Below are 20,058 nucleotides of genomic sequence, written 5' to 3' on the forward strand. Positions count from 1 at the left end.
AATTGTACAGCAGGGTGAAAAAATTAAATCTCAGGAGTAACAGGGAAAAGAAGAAATGGAGGTAGGACCAAGAAAATGAATCTCTACTATTTGGTCAACTCATCTGATTTTTAATTCAGATGTATTTATTCACATGTACAAGGTGAAAGTGGAAACATCTAGAGAAAGGGCAAGGAAAGACAAGATGTGAGTTGGGTATGGATGAAAGCCATTTTATGCGGGCTTATATTTTCAAATGGGCTAATCAGAAAACACCTCAAGGTATATTGAATAATTTTCTTTAAAAATACTGTAAACAATGATTAAAAACAATAAGTAGGTCTTAATATATTTTATGGTTTGAAGAGTTTGTGAAAGGTTGATACTGTGGGCTCATGGTGAAGGGCAGAACTTGCTAGACCATGTAGGGAGCCTAGAATCCTAAGTGTAATGCTGAGACTTTATGTTGTCACAGTTCTCTATAGAAACTGCCATGTCATCAAGTTGAAGTTCTAGTACCAGCTGGCAGTTAAGGCTTTAGGAGAGTATGGAGGGTTGAGGAAAGACGTAACATCTTGAAGCAGAGTGGAAGAGTCATCACAACATCTAAAACAACAAGAAAATACCATCTAAAGATCCCACGCAATAGCCTACTCTCATACTACAAAGGTAGGGGCATATTCTGACTTATTATTTTTAAAATTTTTTTTTAATTAAAGAAAAATTTTTTTGGTATGGGGGATTGAACCTAGGGGTGGTTTACCACTGAGCTGCATCTCAAATCATTTCTATTTTTATTCTGAGACAGGGTCTCAATTAAATTGGTGAGGCTGGCCTGAAACTTCAATCCTCCTGCCTCACCCTCCCAAATTGCTGGGATCAAAGCATGCGTCTCCACACCCAGCTCTTCTGACTTCTTTTGATTAGCTAAGAGGGAATCTTAAAGGGAGAGGTGAAACCACAAAAGCTACTAATATAGCTTCCAGCTTTGTTTTCACAAATTTTATTTGGGATACTCAGAAAAGCGTTTGGGGGCACATCTCCCTTCAGGGTGGCACATTTTCAACCAAAGGTCCAAGAAGTCTTATATATCAAACATTTCTATTTAGACATAAATCCAAAGATCTTTTGCCACATAACTCTGACACTCTAGTAAAAAAACTCAAAGAGAAGAAAGTTAAAATGTGAAAAAAAAATTTTCTTTTTAAGACTGGTGATGGGCTGGGGCTGGGGCTCAGCGGTTGAGCACTTGCCTAGCATGCACAAGATGCTGGGTTCAATCCTCAGCACCACATAAAAATAAATAAGTAAAATAAAGATATTGTGTCCAACTACAACTAAAAAAAATTTTTTTTAAATTACTGGTGATGATTCTGTATGTTAAAAACTGCAGTCCTCCACCAAATTGGTAACTAATGTGGTAAGTTTATTCTGGTGGTCTAATAAGAAAAGGAAAGATACAGGTGACTTTGAGGGTCTGTGAACTGGAGAAAATGTGGGAGAAATATGTGGACCTTTCCAGAGATAATGAAAAACATTTTGTCCAACAATAGGCAGCCAGATGTGTATTTAATGTGAAAGGTTACTGAGTTTGCCAGTGTACCTTGCCTTTACTTAGGTTGCTATAGCATCAGGCATTGTGACCTAATAAACACTGATGTCATACCCCAGGGTCAAAACCAGCAGAGAAAAGCCTGGCCCCTCAGTCTGGTCCAACAGCTGACCAGGGGTGGCAGCCAGGTGCAGGTGCCCAAGAACTTGGCACTGTCCAGTTCCATCCAGAGGGGCACATCTCCCTTCGGGGTGGCACATTTTCGGCCAAAGGTCCAAGAAGTCTTATATATCAAGGTAACAACGAATTCATAAATTTTATTTATTTATTTATTTTAAGAATTTGAGCTAAAACTGTATTCAAATCAAATGAGGAACCTCTGTGCTTTCCTCTCTCTTTTTCTAGGCTAGTGTTCACTAGCTTTTGAATAAGAGAGAAACTTCCTCTTCCAAGGGTGTGGGAAAACTTTTTCTGTAACTTTTTCAAGGTTTCACGGTGAATCTCCAAGGGAAAGTTCAAGAAGATCTTGGGAGTTTGGCCATGATGGTAAGAGGTAGAAATATAGTATTATCATGTGAAAAGATAGCCATTAGAGAAGAGCTGTTATGAAAATATTTGGGCTAGAGGGAAAATGAGGGAGGAGAAGAAGGAAAAGAGGGGAGGAGGGAGGGAGAGAAAGAGGGGGAGGGGGAGAGAGGGAAGGGAGATAAAAGAGAGGGGAAGAGAGAGGGGGAGGGGAAAAGTGATGGGGAAAAGGAGGGAGGAGGGGAGAGGGAAGGAGGGAAGAAGAGGATGTGAAACTGTTTTAAGAGCTAGCGGGAAAAGGAACTCTAAATTCAGAAGGAAGCTTTGTCTTGAACTTTTAAAAAGAGATCATTCAAGCCCCAAATACCAAATCTACTGAGTTCTTAATTGGTCTTCCATAGCAACAGATCCACCACTGTCTTCTGCCATTTTCTCCTTATGTTTAGCTCCAATCTGGATTGGGAGGTGGAGTGGGCAGTTCAAAGAAGCTAATAGATTATTTTTTCTTTCTAAAAAGAAATTACACTTGATTCTTCCCCACTGCTCACCCTCTCCCCACCCGCCCCAATTCCTAGCCTAAACCTTTTTGAAAAGGAGATATGTTTCAGAACCCTTTCCAGAGATTCTTATTGGGCAGACCCTGTTTCTAAAAACTAAGCATCTCAGTATTTCTTTTATTTCCCCTTCCAGATGTCTGATGATATTGACTGGTTACACAGCCGCAGGGGTGTCTGCAAGGTAGATCTCTACAGCCCAACAGGACGTAAAGATCAGGATCGAAAAGTGGTAAGATAAAAAACCATTCCCACCAAGGAGCAGAAAACAATTTGTGTATTATGGGTATTCCAGATTCATTGGAACCCAAGGTAAACTCATGGAAGCTGATGCTGTGACTTCTCTATGAATCCAAGCTCAGTAAGGTCTTTCAGGGGACAGTGTGTGTGTATGTATGTGTGTGTGTGTATATATATATATATATATATATATATATATATATATATATATATATATATATATGTATATATATTACACAAGGATGAATCTGGAGGAAAAGAATTAAGAGATTAAGAGTAAAGTAAGGGAACTAAGGAGGGAGGCCAAGGAGGGGCCTGGGGAATAGGGAAGAGTAGTAGTTGCCTAGTAACCAGCCTCTATTACCTAAGACCTCTTAAGTCATAATGTTGCCTAGTTTCTAATGAACTAGAGCCTCTCAGGAGGGGAAAACACTTCAAATACTTTTGACTGTTTCCCAAATTCAACTGATTTGCATAGTATTTCACATTATTTATTATGTCAAATATCACTCATACTATCTACTTAATATATGTTCTTTGTGATGTTCTAAAAATTGATTTACACTTTTAAAATGACCAATACCATAAGCAACGTTAACCATAGTATCACAGATTTGAGGTTCAAGTACAATGTACCTATTCAACACAGAAATGTTTGTCCATGTACTACCTAAAATCTTTGATATCATCAGTAGTAAAAATATTACATTTTGAGAAATACTGGTGTGGTAGAAAGTGCCCTACATAAGCAGCCAGGGAAATGGAGTTCTCTGTCATTGAGTTTATGTCAGTTGAGCAAGCCACTTCTCAGTTTTCTCAATTAATATATGAAGATATTGTCCTTTGGGCTTGTGGTAGGTTGGTATTCTCATTTAGGAAATATGGGAGTTAAGGAAATATAGTGTTAAGATTCTGTTTACATAGTAATAGCCACAATATTAATGTTTATTGAGTACTTACTTTGTGCCATATTCTGCTAAAAGCTTTATACACAAGATCTCAGTTATTCCTCACAAGAATTTGCAGGTTAAGTGTCATTATCATCTCCAAGAAAGAGAAATTATGGCATTTTCACTAGAGTTTATCTAAATCTGTCCTCCTAATTTGATGCAGATATGCTTTGTGGATGTGTCCACCCTGAATGTGGAAGATAAAGATTCCAAGGTGAGTATTTTTCTGCTCAGAGTTGGAGAGGTTGAGAAAATCCTAAGAAGAGTTATCAGTGAAGTATGAGGAAAGAGACTGGCAGAGAGTAGAAAGGTGGAGGCAACCCAAATGAAATGCTATCATTCTCATGAGCCTAGGGTGTCCCCAGTTTGGAATTTATTGTCACTCTTGATAACCAAACCTCATTTTAGAAGCCACTTAAGTTTTTTTTTTTTTTTTTCTTAAACAAAACCTGTCAATAATGGTGGTGACTAATAGAATATGGCTCTTGAGACTAATGGCCTGTGAGAATTTTCACAGAGAGAATAAGTAATTTGTGGAAGGAACTTGGTCTCATTCTTCAAAGACTAGCTAGCATTATAAGCCTACCTCTCTTACAAAAAAAGGATAAAGGGATATGACATGATTTAAATGCTAACCTAAGGGAACAGCTTAAAGAGGTCTCAAGAGGCAACTGTTGCCAGGCTCGGTGGGGCACCCTTGTATTCCCAGTGGCTCGGGGGGCTGAGGCAGGAGGATCACGAGTTCAAAGCCGGCCTCAGCAACTTAGTGAGGCTCTAAGCAACTCAGTGAGACCCTGACTCTAAATAAAATATAAAAAGGGGCTGGGGGTGTGGCTCAGTGGTTAAGCACCTCTGGGTTCAATCCCCAGTGTCCCCTCCAAAAAGATAACTGTTCATTAAGAATTTCACCCTTTAATTCCATAGGGTGCTGCTGGTTGCAGCTCAGAAGGTGACTTAAACCTGGAGAGTCTGGAAGAAAAGGAGATTATCGTGATCAAGGACACTGAAAAACAAGACCAGTCTAAGGTAGAGTTAGGCTCTGAGATTCCACCATTCTTAATTCCTACAGCCCAATATTGAGTCTGAGGACTCTGGTTCAGAGATGGTAAGCAAACTACTGTCCAACATACTCATCAATTTGAATACTATGACATTCCAGAGAACACAGGACAAGTTCAGGGCTATGGTAAGTTCAATACCTAGATACTTAACAACAGCCTTCATCAATCATAGAGGCTCAGAATACCATCTCCTGATTTGTAGGTACCTACTCCAAACATAATCTTTCCATTCTTATCTGAGCAAAGATATGGGTTTATAAACAATATCTTGTCATGTTCCATGATGATTTATTTGCAATGGACTTTTGTGTGTCCCACCTTGCTTAGCATTCAACAAGGAAGAAAAATGGATACGAGACAGAGAATTTATAACAACTAAGAATCTGAGGGCCTGGTCTCCACCCTATTGGCTAAAAGATTACCCATGCTCTGGAGGGTAGCTTCAAGTTAGAAGCAATTAGAACTGCATGCCAATGTTACACACAAAATCCATTTTGGGGGTTGGTTTGTTCGTTGTTTTTTGGTAAGGATTTCAAATTGTGTCTGTTGGACCTCCTAATTGAGAGAGGGAATTTGGAGCACACATGTCACCCCTGCATTCCTACAAGTCTAGAGTGGTTAGTATTGGAATACGATATTTGGCTTTAGTGCTGAGGAGTCAAATGTTTCCTGTTCTGTGTCTCTAGGCTCATTTGTTAAAATGAAAACATTTCTGGTTCCAGACTAATTTGTTTTGAGGGGAGTGGCCCCCAAGGAAGAAAAACAAGTTACTTAACATTCTAACAGGGTTTTCTTGGGGGCAGGGGGTGTCCAACTCCATTCTCAAGTCTTAAGAAAGGAATAAATTATACTTGGTGAACAGCCCATATTTCCTTCACACAGTATAGACTGCCTTGATTGTAACTTAAGCTCCTTTTCAAAAAGCTGCCCTTATTATGACCTCACATTTCCAGGAATTCAGTGAAAAAAAGATGAAGCAAAGGAAGGGCAAAGGGGGGGGCAGCAGTAACTAAAGATGTGTACATAATACGTATATGCATATCCAAACAGGAACAGTCAGTCACCCAGCAGAGATACTCTCATATGAATGTATATAAAGCAAAACACACACCAATATATACATTTTTATATATTTAAGTTTAATTAATCCAAGCAATGGCATACATGTCTGGCTACATTTGACATTGACAAACCCACATACGAATTGATATAACACAATTAAATATACTGACTTATTCATAAACAAAGATTTAAAACACATATACAACTGGGTACAGAGTCAGATGCGGTGACATGGCCACATGGAACACACATAAACACCCATATTCACATTTACACTCACACACATACACATCCAAGTCTGATCGAAACACAGTGACCATAAAAACTCAGGTATTGGTATAGACACAAATATATCCACATCGATGCAAATATCTATATATTCCTACACAATCATGCTGACATACAAACCTACAAACTTATACTAAGTGACACATATTCGGTAACACACTTTTATGCATTGATATGCACACTGACAGAAATGCAATGACATACTAATGTTATTCACATACATAATCCATTGCCAAACTATGATCAACACTGACACACAACATTGTCCAATTCTGACAATAGCACATAGATATAACATGAACTGATACCCAATTAATATACACAGTTGTTATATAATCACCAATTTACATATATTTCTATTTTGACACATTCATTATATTAATATTACTTATTGATGCACATATATACATTAATATGTGAATTTAGGCTTCACATCAATACATTTATAACTGCATGATACATAGTAGTGAATTTATATTATAAGCAAGTAGATTACTCAAATTGATACTATATTTAGAGATAAACTAACATACACATATTTTGACATTCACAGACACGTACAAATGTACTAATACACACATGGTGGCCTATAAAGTAGACAGAAACAGTGAACAATGATGTGAATACATTGTACACATTTTCACACACTAACAGTAGTCTGACACAATCTCAAATCTATTAGACGTTCACACACCTGAATTTCTCTATTGACCTGCATATACACACACACAATAGATATATTAACTCTTTTGGCAGGGAAGGAGGGTACCGGGGATTGAATCCAGAGATATTTTACCACTGAGCTACATCTCTAGTCCTTTTTAAATTTTTTTTTAATGTTGAGACAGGGTCTCACTAAGTTGCTGAGGCTCAACTTGAACTTGTGAATGTCCTCTTGCCTCAGCCTCTTGTGCCAGCTACATTAACACTTTATTTATTTTTTTTTTTTTTTGTATCAGGGATTGAACTCAGGAGCACCAAACCACTGAGCCACATCTAAAACCTTTTTTTATTTTGAGACAAGGTCTCACTAAGTACCTTAGGGCCTTGCTAAATTGTTGACACTGGTCCCAAACTTGCGATCCTCCTACCTCAGCCTCCTGAGTGGCTGGGATTGCAGGCCTGTGCCACCAAGCCCAGCTATATTGACATATTTTTGACATATTGAGTCAAACACATAAACTCAGGAAACTGACAAACACATTCAACACACTTGTATATAGTTAAACATACAAATATATCTCCTCTGAGCTTTGGTTGTTGCCATTTGTGTTTGAATGAATGTGTATTAATGGTTATAACTGGATGCTATGTTCCTATGAAAATTCCACAAAACGAAACCCCTAATCAGTGCACTTTAGAAAATATAGCTTCTAAATAAAATAAGGCAAGAAAGTAGCCTACTCAAGTGCTTATGGATAGGTATTGTTCTTTTTTTAGATGGAGGGATCTGTATGCCTTTTCAAACAAGCCCCCTCTGATCCTATAAGTGTCCTCAATTGGCTCTTCAATGATCTCCAGAAGTATGCCTTGGGTTTTCAACATGCACTAAGCCCCTCAGCCTCTAGCTGTAAACATAAAGTAGGAGACATAGATGGCGAATATCACAAAATACCTTCTGAGAACTGTTACAGTGTCTACGCTGATCACGTGAACATGGATTACATGGCCAACAGACCCCAAACCCTATGTCTAGAAATGGCAGCAGCCAAGATCACCAACAATAATCAAAGTCCTTCAACTCCTCCAGGCAAGTCCCCTAGCACTCAGAGGGCTGTTATTTCTCCTGATGGAGAGTGTTCCATGGATGACCTTTCCTTCTATGTCAACCGACTCTCTTCCCTGGTAATCCAGATGGCCCGTAAAGAAATCAAGGAAAAATTGGAAGGTGGAAGCAAATGTCTTCACCATTTAATGTATCCACCCTCTGGAGACAAGGGGAAAAACAGTCCCCGTAGTGCTGTAAGCAAGATTACTTCTGAAATGGCCCATGAAGCTGTAGAATTGACCTCAGCAGAAATGCATGGTCCTGGGGAAGAGTGCAAGGATGGCCGCAAAACCTTTCTGTACAGTGAGTTATGCAATAAAAACAAGAGTGGAGAAAAGCAGATGTGCCCAAGAGATAGTAAAGAATTTGCAGAATCCATCAGCAAGGGACTTATGGTTTATGCAAATCAGGTGGCATCTGACATGATGGTCTCTGTTATGAAAACTTTGAAAGTGCACAGCTGTGAGAAGCCAATTCCAGCCTGTGTGGTCCTGAAGAGGGTGTTATTAAAGCACACCAGAGAGATCGTGTCTGATCTGATTGATTCCTGCATGAAAAACCTGCATAATATCACTGGAGTCCTGAAGACTGACTCGGATTTTATCTCCGCTGTCAAGAGGAACTTGTTCAACCACGGAAAACAAAATGCCGCTGATATAATGGAGGCCATGCTGAAGCATCTGGTCAGCGCCCTTCTTGGTGAAAGGAGAGAAACAAAGTCTCAGAGTCTGTCATATGCATCTTTGAAAGCTGGATCACATGATCCCAAGTGCAAGAATCAGAGCCTGGTATTCTCAGCAATGAAAGCTGAGATGAAAGGAAAGGACAAAGGCAAAATAAAAACAGACCCTTGCAAGCCATTGACCAGCGCAGAGAAAGTCAGTGAACGTATCCTCAAGGAGAGTCTGACCATGTGGAACCAGAAGCAAGGAAACCAGGGCAAGATGACTACCAAACTGTGTCCTGCCAAAGATGAAAAAAGGGAAAGAATTAGCCCTTCCACCGACTCACTGGCCAAGGACCTGATTGCATCTGCCCTTATGCTGATCCAATACCATCTAACCCAGCAAGCGAAGGGCAAAGATACATTAGAAGAGGAATGCCCTGGATCTTCTCTGGGCGATATGGCTCAGAGTGCCCAATATGAAAAGTCTGGAGGAGGTCAAAGTGCAAAAACACTCTCAATGAAACATCTTGAATCTCGTGGAGCTCCTGGACCATCTTCTGCGAAGGAAAATCAACAACTGGATTCCCAGAAGCTTGACATGTCGAACATCATCCTGTCGCTGATTCAGAAACTGCTCAATGAGAGCTCCTTTAGCTGTGATGACCTATGTGATGGTGAGAACAAGCGTTCTGAACCCAGAAGCAAAATGGCTTCCATGTCCAAGAAATGTGAGAGAGAAGACCAGTGCCAGGACAATCCAGAACTGGACTTTATGTGTGGGATGAAGCAAATGAACCGCCAGTTCATAGATCAACTGGTTGAATCTGTGATGAAGCTGTGCCTGATCATGGCCAAGTATAGCAACAACGGAGCAGCTCTTGCCGAGCTAGAAGAACAAGCAGCATTGGCAAGCAACCCCAACTTTGGCTCCAGATGTGGTTACAAAGCTGCAATGTCACAGACCTGTCAAGATTCTCCTGGGCCTGAAGTCATCGTTAACAACCAGTGTTCTACAAGTAACTTGCAGAAGCAGCTCCAGGCTGTCTTGCAGTGGATTGTAGCTTCCCAGTTTAACGTGCCCATGCTTTATTTCATGGGAGACGATGATGGACAACTGGAGAAGGTAAGCCATGCATCAAAACACAAGAAGAAAGAGTGGGCAGAAGTAGGGAGGACCACATTCAGACATATACACATAACCCTCTCACTCTTTCTCTCCTTCCTCCCCCTCACACTGCAGTTGATTTTCCACATTAGATGGATTCCAGAGAAATGAAACTCATAGACAATTTATTTTCACTCCAGTCAAGCAATCTTTCCTTTACCCCATCCCCATCTCATACGTTTATAGGAAGGCAACCCCAAACCTTCACCTAGCAATCAGCACAGACTAATTTAGTGAACACAGTTGATTTGGGTGTTGGTTTTGAAGCACAAAAAGAAAGCACATTTAGCATTTTGATCTATGCCATTAGAGAAGGCTCAAAGGAAAAGGAAAGGCATGTCATCAGCCTCCCATCATGTATCTGTTGCACATTTCCATCCTAGAATCAAGTTTCATGGTAGAATCATGTGGGGACTGGATGTGAATTCATTTTATCCAGCAGGGGTCATTCCTCCATAAAACATCAGATGACTCAAGCTATCCCTGCTCTCTCCACAGCTTCCTGAAGTTTCTGCCAAGGCAGCAGAAAAGGGGTACAGCGTAGGTGATCTTCTTCAGGAGGTCATGAAGTTTGCCAAGGAACGACAACTGGATGAAGCCGTGGGTAACATGGCTAGAAAGCAACTGCTAGACTGGCTTCTTGCTAACCTGTAGGCTAACAACTCCTTGGACTCCTCTCCATCTTACTCCAACCCCCACCCTGCCCCAGTAGCATTACAACCCAGCTGAAGCCACCCCACCATCTGGCTAGTAAACTGTACCATACACGACTGTAATTCTCAACACATCTGAGCAGTGTACAAATACAGGGTGCCCTCGCTGGGCAAGAACATGAATTAAAAAAAGTCAAAAAAAGTGTCATCATTCTCTTGATCAAATATATCTAAAGCAAGGGAATGAAATGGGTTTAATTTCCAGGAGTGGTGATACAGCATTGGGCTTATGTCCAAATTCATTCTGGGATATTTTCTGTGCACTTATGACAAAAGGATATAACCCTGATCAAGTCCCTAAGTAATCTGGTTTGTTTAAATCCTCTCAATTCACAGTCTACTTAGAATTTTGCCATAGTGGCCTCACTGTTTCTCCCAAAATTGCACCTAACGTGATAATCCCCTTTGCAATCTCAAAAGGCAGAGTTTTCTTAAGAGTGTACAGATGGGGGTTGGAATGTAGCTCAGTGGTAAAGCACTTGCCTCATGTACAAAGGTCCTGGGTTCCATCCACAGTGTCAAAGGAAAAAAGACAAAAAATGTACAGATGGGCTAGCTTAGATGAAAAACAAGGCAAAGAAAGTGTTATCCATGAACATTGTCCTACCTTGCCACAAAGACACACCCCAGTGTTTAATGTACCTGGCACTAAGTACTACCCAGAACAATGATAGGAGCCCATGTATGAGTAAGGATAAGAAATTCCCTTCAATAAATGAGATTTCCTTCTACCAGTATGAAAGATGAATTTTCTAAAAACATAAAGCTATAGGATGGAAAATTCTGGGTGAATTTTGATGTCCCAAAGCCCCTTTGGGATTAGCACTCTGTTCCTAGATGTGCTCTATGCTTCCCAGGAGTCATTTGTGATGCTAGGGTTCATGGCAGATCAGACCAAGACAGTGATTTCAATCCTGTGGCCCTCTGTTAGCCTGTCAATTGCTGTCATAGCATATCTTGGCACCTTGAGGTGCTGTGGTTTAGTATAAAAAGCACAGAATGTGGTGTCCCTCTGAATTGAACCATCAAAGATTTGCCTCTTACTAGCTGCAAGGCCTTAGGCCATCCTACCATTTGGGGCCTGTTTCCTTATCTGTAAAATGTAGCTAAAAATTACTCTCTCACTCTTTGGGTGTTCCCCTGCAGGAATCAATGAGATGGTGTTCTGGGCAGGGTAGATTTTGTTACAAATATAGAAATGTGAAGGAAGCTGTGCCTTTCAAAGCCTGTCCTAACGCAATTAGGAGTGCTCTCTTGATTTTCAGAACTGAAAGATCATCAGAGCAGGGGATCCAGAGAGTTCCTTTTTGGAGAAGAGGCACACAGGTAAAGTTTGACAACTTCACAATGCCTGGGCCAGTCAGGAAAAAAAAGGCAGGTCAATTTAAAACAGAACCTTTTAAACTCTCCAGTCCAGCTGAAAACTAATCAAACCCTTTTCAATCCCACCCTACCCCGGTACAAAGCTTTGGAGTTGAGCCAACACAGATCCTTTTCTTTGCCCTTGAAGAAAATCCTTAATAAACAAATCCAGAGGACAGGACTGCATTTCTAATGACTCAGTCCTTCCCAAGCACAGCTGGGTCCCATAGTAGTTTACTTCCTTGATTAACTTGGCTCTTACCTTGCTCCTGATTTCTGTTATGAAATGGCCTTGGGGATTCCTTAGAATGTGCAAATAGAGCAAAGGAAGTTATATGTTCTGTTAAATGAGGGGGGTTGGAACAAGATGGTTTCTAAGGACCCTTCAGTTCTGACATCTGAGGATTAGAACAAGGCTCTTTTCCATAATTTCTTTGGAAAACTTGTATTGGATGAGGTAAGTTTAGGGTGAGGAAACTTGATTTTTGCCAGAGCTAACTGACAGATTCCAGCAGAGAAAGGAATGCTTTGGGCTACAGGGTCCCTGACAAGGGTCTGGAGGAGCTCAATAGTCCTTGGGGTGTATTCCTGGAGAGTGAGACCCTGACCTTTGACCTCTGTAAATGAGAAGCAATCCCAGGCACCCCAATGGCAATGTGGCCATGCTCAATGCCAGCAGTTGGAAATAGACAAGGACTTATGCTGAACTGAGACCCTTACATATAGTAGGAAAAGGGAATACAGGAGGAGAAAGGAGAAACATGATTCTCTCCTGGCAGGCAATATAATTGGTTTGATGTCTCTTGACAGTTTCAGGCTCTCTGACATCAGGCCTCCATTTCAGAAGGAAATTGTGTGAAGAACTTGTCTGGGAGGTCATCGTAGAGCCAGAACTAGAGTGGGGTGAGGAAAGGGAGATACTTTTGGCCTCAGGGGCCCAAACCCTCAGCAATAAAAATAAATATTTCAACACAATATTTTAAAAATTTGAAATAAATGCCAAAACCCCCACAATGAACAAAATTAAGTTTTAAGGCTAGGGGTATGGCTCAGTGGTAGGGTGCTTGGCTAGCATGTGTGAGGCCCTGGGTTCCATCCCCAGCACCACAGGAAAAAAAATTAATACAGTAAAAGTGCCATACTAGACCATAATACGGAGCATGAGGCAAAAGGAAACATTGGTAAGACTTACTTTATAAGATTAACACTTACTGGGAGGCTGCCAAGGCAGTATTTTAGAGAATATGTTACCCTGAAAACCTGCTTATATCATTACAAAAAAGAAACTGTGCTGTCCATGCATAAAGAATTTAGGAAGGGCTCGGCCCAGTGGTGCATGCCTATAATCCCAGCGGCTCTGGAGGCTGAGGCAGGCAGATCACAAGTTCAAAGCCAGCCTCAGGAACAGCAAGGTACTATGCAACTCAGTGAGACCCTGTTTCTACATAAAATACAAAATATTGGGGATGTGGCTCAGTGTTTGAGTGCCCTGGTACCCAAAAAAGAAATAAGAAAAAAAGAAAAAAGAACTTAGGAAGGGAATGACTAACAGGTTTAGGATTCAGGAAAATATTTTAAAAATATTTTTAGTTTCACCTGGATACAATACCTTTATTTTATTCATTTATTTTTATGTCGTGCTGAGGATTGAACCCAATGCCTCACATGTGCTAAGCAAGCACTCCACCACTGAGCCACAACCCCAGCCCAGGAAATAAAATTTGAAGCCAAGGAAAAACCAAACAGTGAAAGCAAAGTTTTACCTAAGTCTTAAAATATCAGGGGAGTGTTTCAGTGTTTTCTCTCTTGTTAAACATAAGAGGACATCTTTCCTAACAAAAGCTCTTCTTAGGTAAATTCCACACAAAATTGCCCTTGTTAAAATTCTATCTTAAAGTTGTTCTAATAACAAAAGAAGAAAAGTAAGCGAAAATATAGGAGAGGTAGAAATAAAAATGTAAGACACATTCCCATAATCCCTGCAAATCAGGAAGCTGATGCAGGAGGATTGTAAATTGGAGGCCAGCCTGGGCAACTTAGTGAGACTCTGTCTCAGAAAATAAAAAAGGCCTTGAAAGGTAGTACAGTTTTAGAGCATCTATGGGTTCAATCCCCAGTACCAGAAAGAAATGTCACTTTTGTAAATGATGTATTTTGTATATTCATGAAAATTGAATTCCCAAATAGCAGAGGAAATAAATGAGTTTTGCAAAGGGACAAGATAGAAGATACTGGCAAACTACAAGAATTTGCTATCAACTAAAACAATCCCAGCTGCTTTCTCCCCAGTGACTCAGACATGTAAATTTTTAGGAGTTTCCCTCGACAACAATCTCTGGAGTGTCAGAACAGAAAATAAATCTAAAAGAACCTATTGAATTCCTATTTCCTAGAACCACCATTGAAAGGGTAGTGCCAGATACTTCAGGTAATTTAGTCCTTTCAAAAATCTTATGAGGTGTTTTATGTTTGTTTGTCTTGTATACAAAGGATTGAATCCAGGGGTTCTCTTCCATTGAGCTACATTCCCAGCCCTTTTATTGCAGACAGGGTCTAATTTGTTGAGGGTCTCGCTAAATTGCCCAGGTTGGCTTTGAACTTGTGATCCCAAGTAGCTGGGATTATAGGCCTGCACCAATATACCTCACCTTATTAGGTTTTTCTTTGTAGGTGAGAATTTAGAAGTTTATGTTTAAAGGCCTTTCACAAGGCCATACAACCTACAGTAAGCAGTAAAGTTTGGCTTTAAATCCAGATGTGTCTCATATCAATACTCAGATCTTACCATTCTATCAAACTGTCTTCCTACTAATCCAGATCTATGTTTATTAAAGAACAAAACTGTAAAACGGGTATGTGAAAAATTAAGGAAAACTGAGAAGTAGAAAAATAGACCATGCTCCTGACTGGTAAAACTAAAACAATTTCTAATTCAACACATAGGTCTTATTTGATAATCTCAAAGGATATCCCCCAAGATATTTATTACTTGCAAGGGGAAAAAATAACTTGATAATGGAGAAACCCTTTAGGCACATCTTAATTAGATAAACAATGTTAATACCACAAGTAAAGACCTATTGACATGCATCTTCTGATATGATGTGATGGGAATGCTTATCACCTGTGCATCATTCCTGCCCAAAACCCATAACCCCAATTTGAATCATGAGAAACCATCAGACAAACACAAAGTGAGGGATATTCTACACAATACCTTGTGAATTGAATTGACTTTAAAGGTCATAGGGAACATTTTAGAGTGATAAAAATGTTCTATATATCTTGCCGGGTGCAGTAGCGCATGCCCTGTAATCCCAGCGGCTCAGGAAGCTGAGACAGGAGAATCACGAGTTCAAAGCCAGCCTCAGCAGTGGTGAGGTGCTAAGTAACTAATTCAGTGAGACCCTGTGTCTAAGTAAAATACAAAATATGGCTGAGGATGTGGCTCAGGGGTTGAGTAGCCCTGAGTTCAATCCCTGGTACCAAAAAAAGAAAAGAAATATTCTATATGTCTTCACAAAAGGAGTTGCCTAATAGTTATATGTATTTCTCAAAACTTATCAACTTGTACCCTTTAAATTAGTGAATTTTATTCTATCTAAATTATATCTTAATAAAGTTGGTTTATAAATATTTTTTAAGGGCTGGGAGTATATCTCAGTGGTAAGTAATGTGCCTAGGATGTGTGTGACCCTGGGTTCAATCCCCAGCACCAAAAAATCTATAAGCTCAATAAATAAATGTAGAGAAAAAGAAAATTCCCTTCCACTGTTTACAAGTTTCTTTATTCTCTTGCCTCTTTCCAGAAAGCCTCCAATTTATCATCTTTCTTTGGATTATGAACCACCCTCACCTTACAGCCCTCCTTCTTGATCCTTCCATTGTCTCTGGTGACACAGAATAGGAGCCTGGGTGCCTCCCCTTTATAAAAACTTCCCTCCAAAATCTGAGTTACATATCCAAGATAAGGTCTCTAGCTCAACTCCTCCATGTCAGGAAAGTTGCCTCCTTAAAAAGCCTTCATTCACTATGTTATCCCCCACAGTTTCTTTTAATCACACCATCCTGTTTTATTTTTATCACACTGATATATCCTATTATAATTTATTTTCTTATTGACCATCTCCTCTCACTGTAATGGTAGCTTCAGAAGCATAGGGGCCTGTCTTGTCTTGCCCATTGCTGTACTCTCAGTGTCCAGCATAATATGTGGCGCATTGTAGTTGTTCAATAAATGCTTGGTGAATGGGTAGTGATCTATCTATCTCAATTTTCCCAGAGAAAAAACATTGAACAGGAAATCAGAAAACTTGTCACTAACCATGGCAACCTAATTTACTATACCCTACAGTTAGTTTCCCCACTTCAAAAATTGGGATGTTAATCCATGTCTTTCATATCTACTTATCTGGAAATATAGTGTACATCAAGAGTTATAGTGGCCAGGCACGATGGCACACCTGTAATTCCAGCAGCTCAGGAGGATGAGGTAGGAGAATCATGAGCTCAAGGCCATCCTCACTAATTTAGTGAGCCCCTAAGCAAAAAAAAAAGAGTTAATTATAGTGAAAATGTTTGAAAATAATGCCTAAATGTAGTCACTAAAGCTTCAATACAAAATAATAATAATAATAATAATAATAATAATAATAATAATAATATCATTTGTAAATATTTTACTATGGGCCAAGCATTCTTCCAGGTGGTTTTCATCATGATTTATGTAATCCTCCCAACAAGCCTATGAAATAGGTCCTAGCATTATCCTATTTTGCAGATGAGGTAATGTAGCCCAGAAAGGCTGAGTAACTTTTCCACAGTCACACAGGAAGTGGCAACATTGATTTCAAAAGAACAGACAATCAGGCTGCAAAGCTTCCTCTCTTTACTGCTTCATAGAATGCCAAGGCCTTATTCATAATGCAATATATCAAGATAGGTCCTGGAAGTAACAGGAACCTCTGGGTGAGGTGTATGGTTGATTAGAAGGAATCCAGCCTGGGGGATAGGCAGGAGTTTTCAAAGCCTATTGCAGGCATAGGCCATGGCCCAGAAAAAGGTAGAAAGTTACCCCAAGGCAACAGGCATCCCCCAAAACAAGCAGACACAGCCCCTGGAATTCAGAGCAGGCAGTATCCCCAGGTGCGAAGACAGATCATGTTCAAAATGCACACTCACAGTACAGACGAAGGGCTCACATTCTCTCTCATAGGGTTCATGGCAGCTCATTGTGGAGGGAAGGGGACCAGAGAGAAAGAGCAACTAAAAAAGGCTGACACACATGTCCTCTGGTGGAGGACAAAGGCAGTCTCTGATGGTATCCAACCAGGTTGAAGTCTAAGTGTATCCAAGACTCAGAATGTGTGAGGTAGAGGAGAAGGAGGAGTTAGGGGACACTTAACAATACTCAGGGCATTTGGCCACCAGTATAAATTATTCCAATATTTTAACAGTAGAAGAGTTGTCTCTGCCTGAAGTTTGAAGGCCAGCCAGCCCTAGGATGCAAATTCTTTACTTTATCCTATCTTTCCTGAGCCTTGGGGACTGGTAAAGATTTAAATTCTGGGTAATATCTTCAGGGAATCAAGTTGAGGAAGGATGGAGGGGAGGGAAACCATTATTTGCACCTCTGGCCCACATGGCTTCAGTCTCACTTGATTCCCACCTGCTTTTCCACTACACTGTAGATAGCTGGTAATAAATGGACATAAAGACCCCCACTACCAGGCAGTCAGCCAATCTAAGTCATTGAGCAATGGCAAACATGCCCTGTAGGCTGACTTTGTGCCAGGCCCTGTTCTAGGCTCTTTTCACAGATATTCTGTTTGATGCTCATGGCACCCCTGTTGGTAGCCCCATTTTGCAACTGAGGAAAGAAATGCAGAGAGGATCAGGAGTTCACTTACACTGGATTAAGCCCAGGCAGTAAGATTCTGGAGTCTGTACTCAACTACCACACTTGAATTAAGTGGCTGGTGGGTGATTAAAGACTGACTTGTTTAGGAACTGGGGAGACATAGGGTATGTGCAAAGAAAGCATCAGGGTGATTAAGCTCAAAAGTTGGGTAGCAGGGTGCAAAGGGCCTTTATATGATTTTTTAAAAATCTCAGCTGTGTGTGATGGCATAGCCCTGTAATCCCAGAGACACGGGAGGCTGAGGCAGGAGGACTGCAAGTTCAAGGCCAGCCTCAGCAATTTAACAAGGCCCGAAGCAACCTGTAACCTGTCTCAAAATAAAACTAACTAAATAAAAAGGGCTAGCAATGTGGCTCAGTGGTAAAGCACCTCTGGGTTCACTCCCTAGTACCTAAATAAATAAAACTCTGGACTCCTTCCTAAGGTCAAGGAGAAACCACTTGAAGGGTTTGAGCCCCACAGTTTCAGAGTGAGATTTGTGTTCTGGAATGTTTTCTTGGTGTGCTGGGAAAAGGATGGATTGGAGAGAGTAGTGCACTGACTAACTCCTCTTTACTTCCTTTGTTTCTTTTTCCTGTTTCCTGCTTCTTCCCTTCATTTTTGTACCTTAAAATGCCAGGATCACTGGAGGTTGAAAGAATCTCTCCACACCTGGGCCAATACACCTCTTGGGAGGCAACTGGGGGAGCTAAATAAAATGTCCCTCTTAGAACTGGTTGGAAAATCCCAGCTGTGATGTCCACAGCTGGTGAAGGGGAGGGTGGCAGGTTTTCCCCATCCTTTCCTATACCTGCACTTTCTCTCCCTCCCACTGCTAGGAACAGTAGACCCCAGACTCCATATTTTTGCCTACATCAGATGACAAATGGGTGTCTTTTCTTTAACCATGAAGTGGTTTCACACAACACCTCCCAGAATCTCTAAATATTGGCCCTGAACTTGACAGGAGTGGGGAAGCAAAAGCAAACACCTTGACCTGCTAAGCTTCCCCTGCGGTGGGAGTTTGATAGCATCTGGATCCCAGAGACCTTGATTTTAGAAAAGGAATTTCTCTGACAGGTGTCTTCATCAGCCAGCCCTGTAGTACAGACTTCCCTGCTGGAGGGAGGGGGGAGCTTGCCAGGAAAATCTCTGGCACCAAATGGTCCACTTCTGAACTGCAAGAGCAACTTTGTTCTCATGCAACCTGTAACCAGGTGCACCTAGAATGACCTGTCATCTCTCTCCAGCCCCCTTTGAGTCCACTCTTGGAGTACTCTTGAGTACACACACCCTCCATACCACTTCTCTGTTTCTTTCTTCATTCTCAGTCTTTTTTCATGGAATCTTTTCTCTGCCTATCTGATACATGTAGGAGTGTCCCAAGATCTAACCTCAGCTGGGATCGCTCCAATTCCCTAACTGCACCAACTTTATAAAGGGTTGGGGACAGGCCTAGTTGGGATATTATTTAAAAAATATAGTGCCAAGGTTTGGGTCTTAAAGGATGGCAAGAACCAGAGGAGGCACAGGAGGGTGCAAGATGAAGGTCTCCCAGCTGTGCTTCTTCACTACAGCCTTGGAACTTTGTGGGGGAGGGTATTGGAGATTAAATCCAGAGCTGCTTAACCACTGAGCCACATCCCCAGCCCTTTTTTGTATTATATTTTGAGACAGTTGTCTCACTGAATTGCTTAGGACCTCACTAAGTTGCTGAGGCTGGCTTTGAACTCACAATCCTCCTGCCTCAGCCTCCTGAGCTGCTGGGATTAGAGGTGTGCACCACCAGGCCTGGATAGGTCCTAGAACTTTAAAAAAGTAACTTCCCTAGAAAGAGAAAAGGAAAGAAAATGGACCTCAAGAAAATAGAAGCAAAGCAGGAGGAGGGGAGGGAAGGAGGGTTATGAAGGAATGGAATACACCAAATTGTGTGCTGTGCATCTATGAATATGTCACAATGAATCCCATTATTATGTAAAATTATGATGCATCAATTAAAAAATAAGTAAATAAAATACAGCTTCCTAGCCCCTCTCATCCTCAGGGAACCCTGAACTTCTTAGTTTGGGGCTGCAACACAGGCACGTGTAATTTGAAAAATCTTCTCCAAATAATCCACGATTACCCCTTTCTATTTTGAAGAAATTAAAACCTACAGAAAAGCTGAGTGCAGTGGTGCATGCCTGTAATCCCAGTGGCTCAGGGGGCTGAGAGGATTGTGATTTCAAAGCCAGCCTCATCAATTTAGCTAGGCCCTAAGCAACTCAGTGAGA

At 40.8% G+C, this 20,058-nt stretch overlaps 1 protein-coding gene across 2 annotated transcripts; it reads left to right on the forward strand.

Moving 5' to 3' along the window:
* Positions 1-520: 520 nt before the first annotated feature.
* Positions 521-10,672, forward strand: LOC114080005 (A-kinase anchor protein 4). Of its 2 annotated transcripts, none has more exons than XM_071606329.1 (7): positions 521-648; positions 2,019-2,077; positions 2,747-2,842; positions 3,964-4,014; positions 4,725-4,826; positions 7,652-9,769; positions 10,310-10,672. In XM_071606329.1, the coding sequence occupies exons 2-7, from the start codon at positions 2,072-2,074 to the stop codon at positions 10,463-10,465; spliced, it is 2,529 nt and encodes an 842-aa protein (XP_071462430.1). In that variant the 5' UTR covers positions 521-648; positions 2,019-2,071; the 3' UTR covers positions 10,466-10,672. The 2 variants fall into 2 exon arrangements, with proteins under 2 accessions (XP_071462430.1, XP_027777345.3); XM_027921544.3 differs by lacking the exon at positions 521-648 and adding an exon at positions 1,701-1,827.
* The last annotated feature ends 9,386 nt before the right edge of the window (positions 10,673-20,058 follow it).

Source organism: Marmota flaviventris, chromosome X (genome assembly GCF_047511675.1).
Source record: "Marmota flaviventris isolate mMarFla1 chromosome X, mMarFla1.hap1, whole genome shotgun sequence".
NCBI classification, from domain to species: domain Eukaryota; kingdom Metazoa; phylum Chordata; class Mammalia; order Rodentia; family Sciuridae; genus Marmota; species Marmota flaviventris.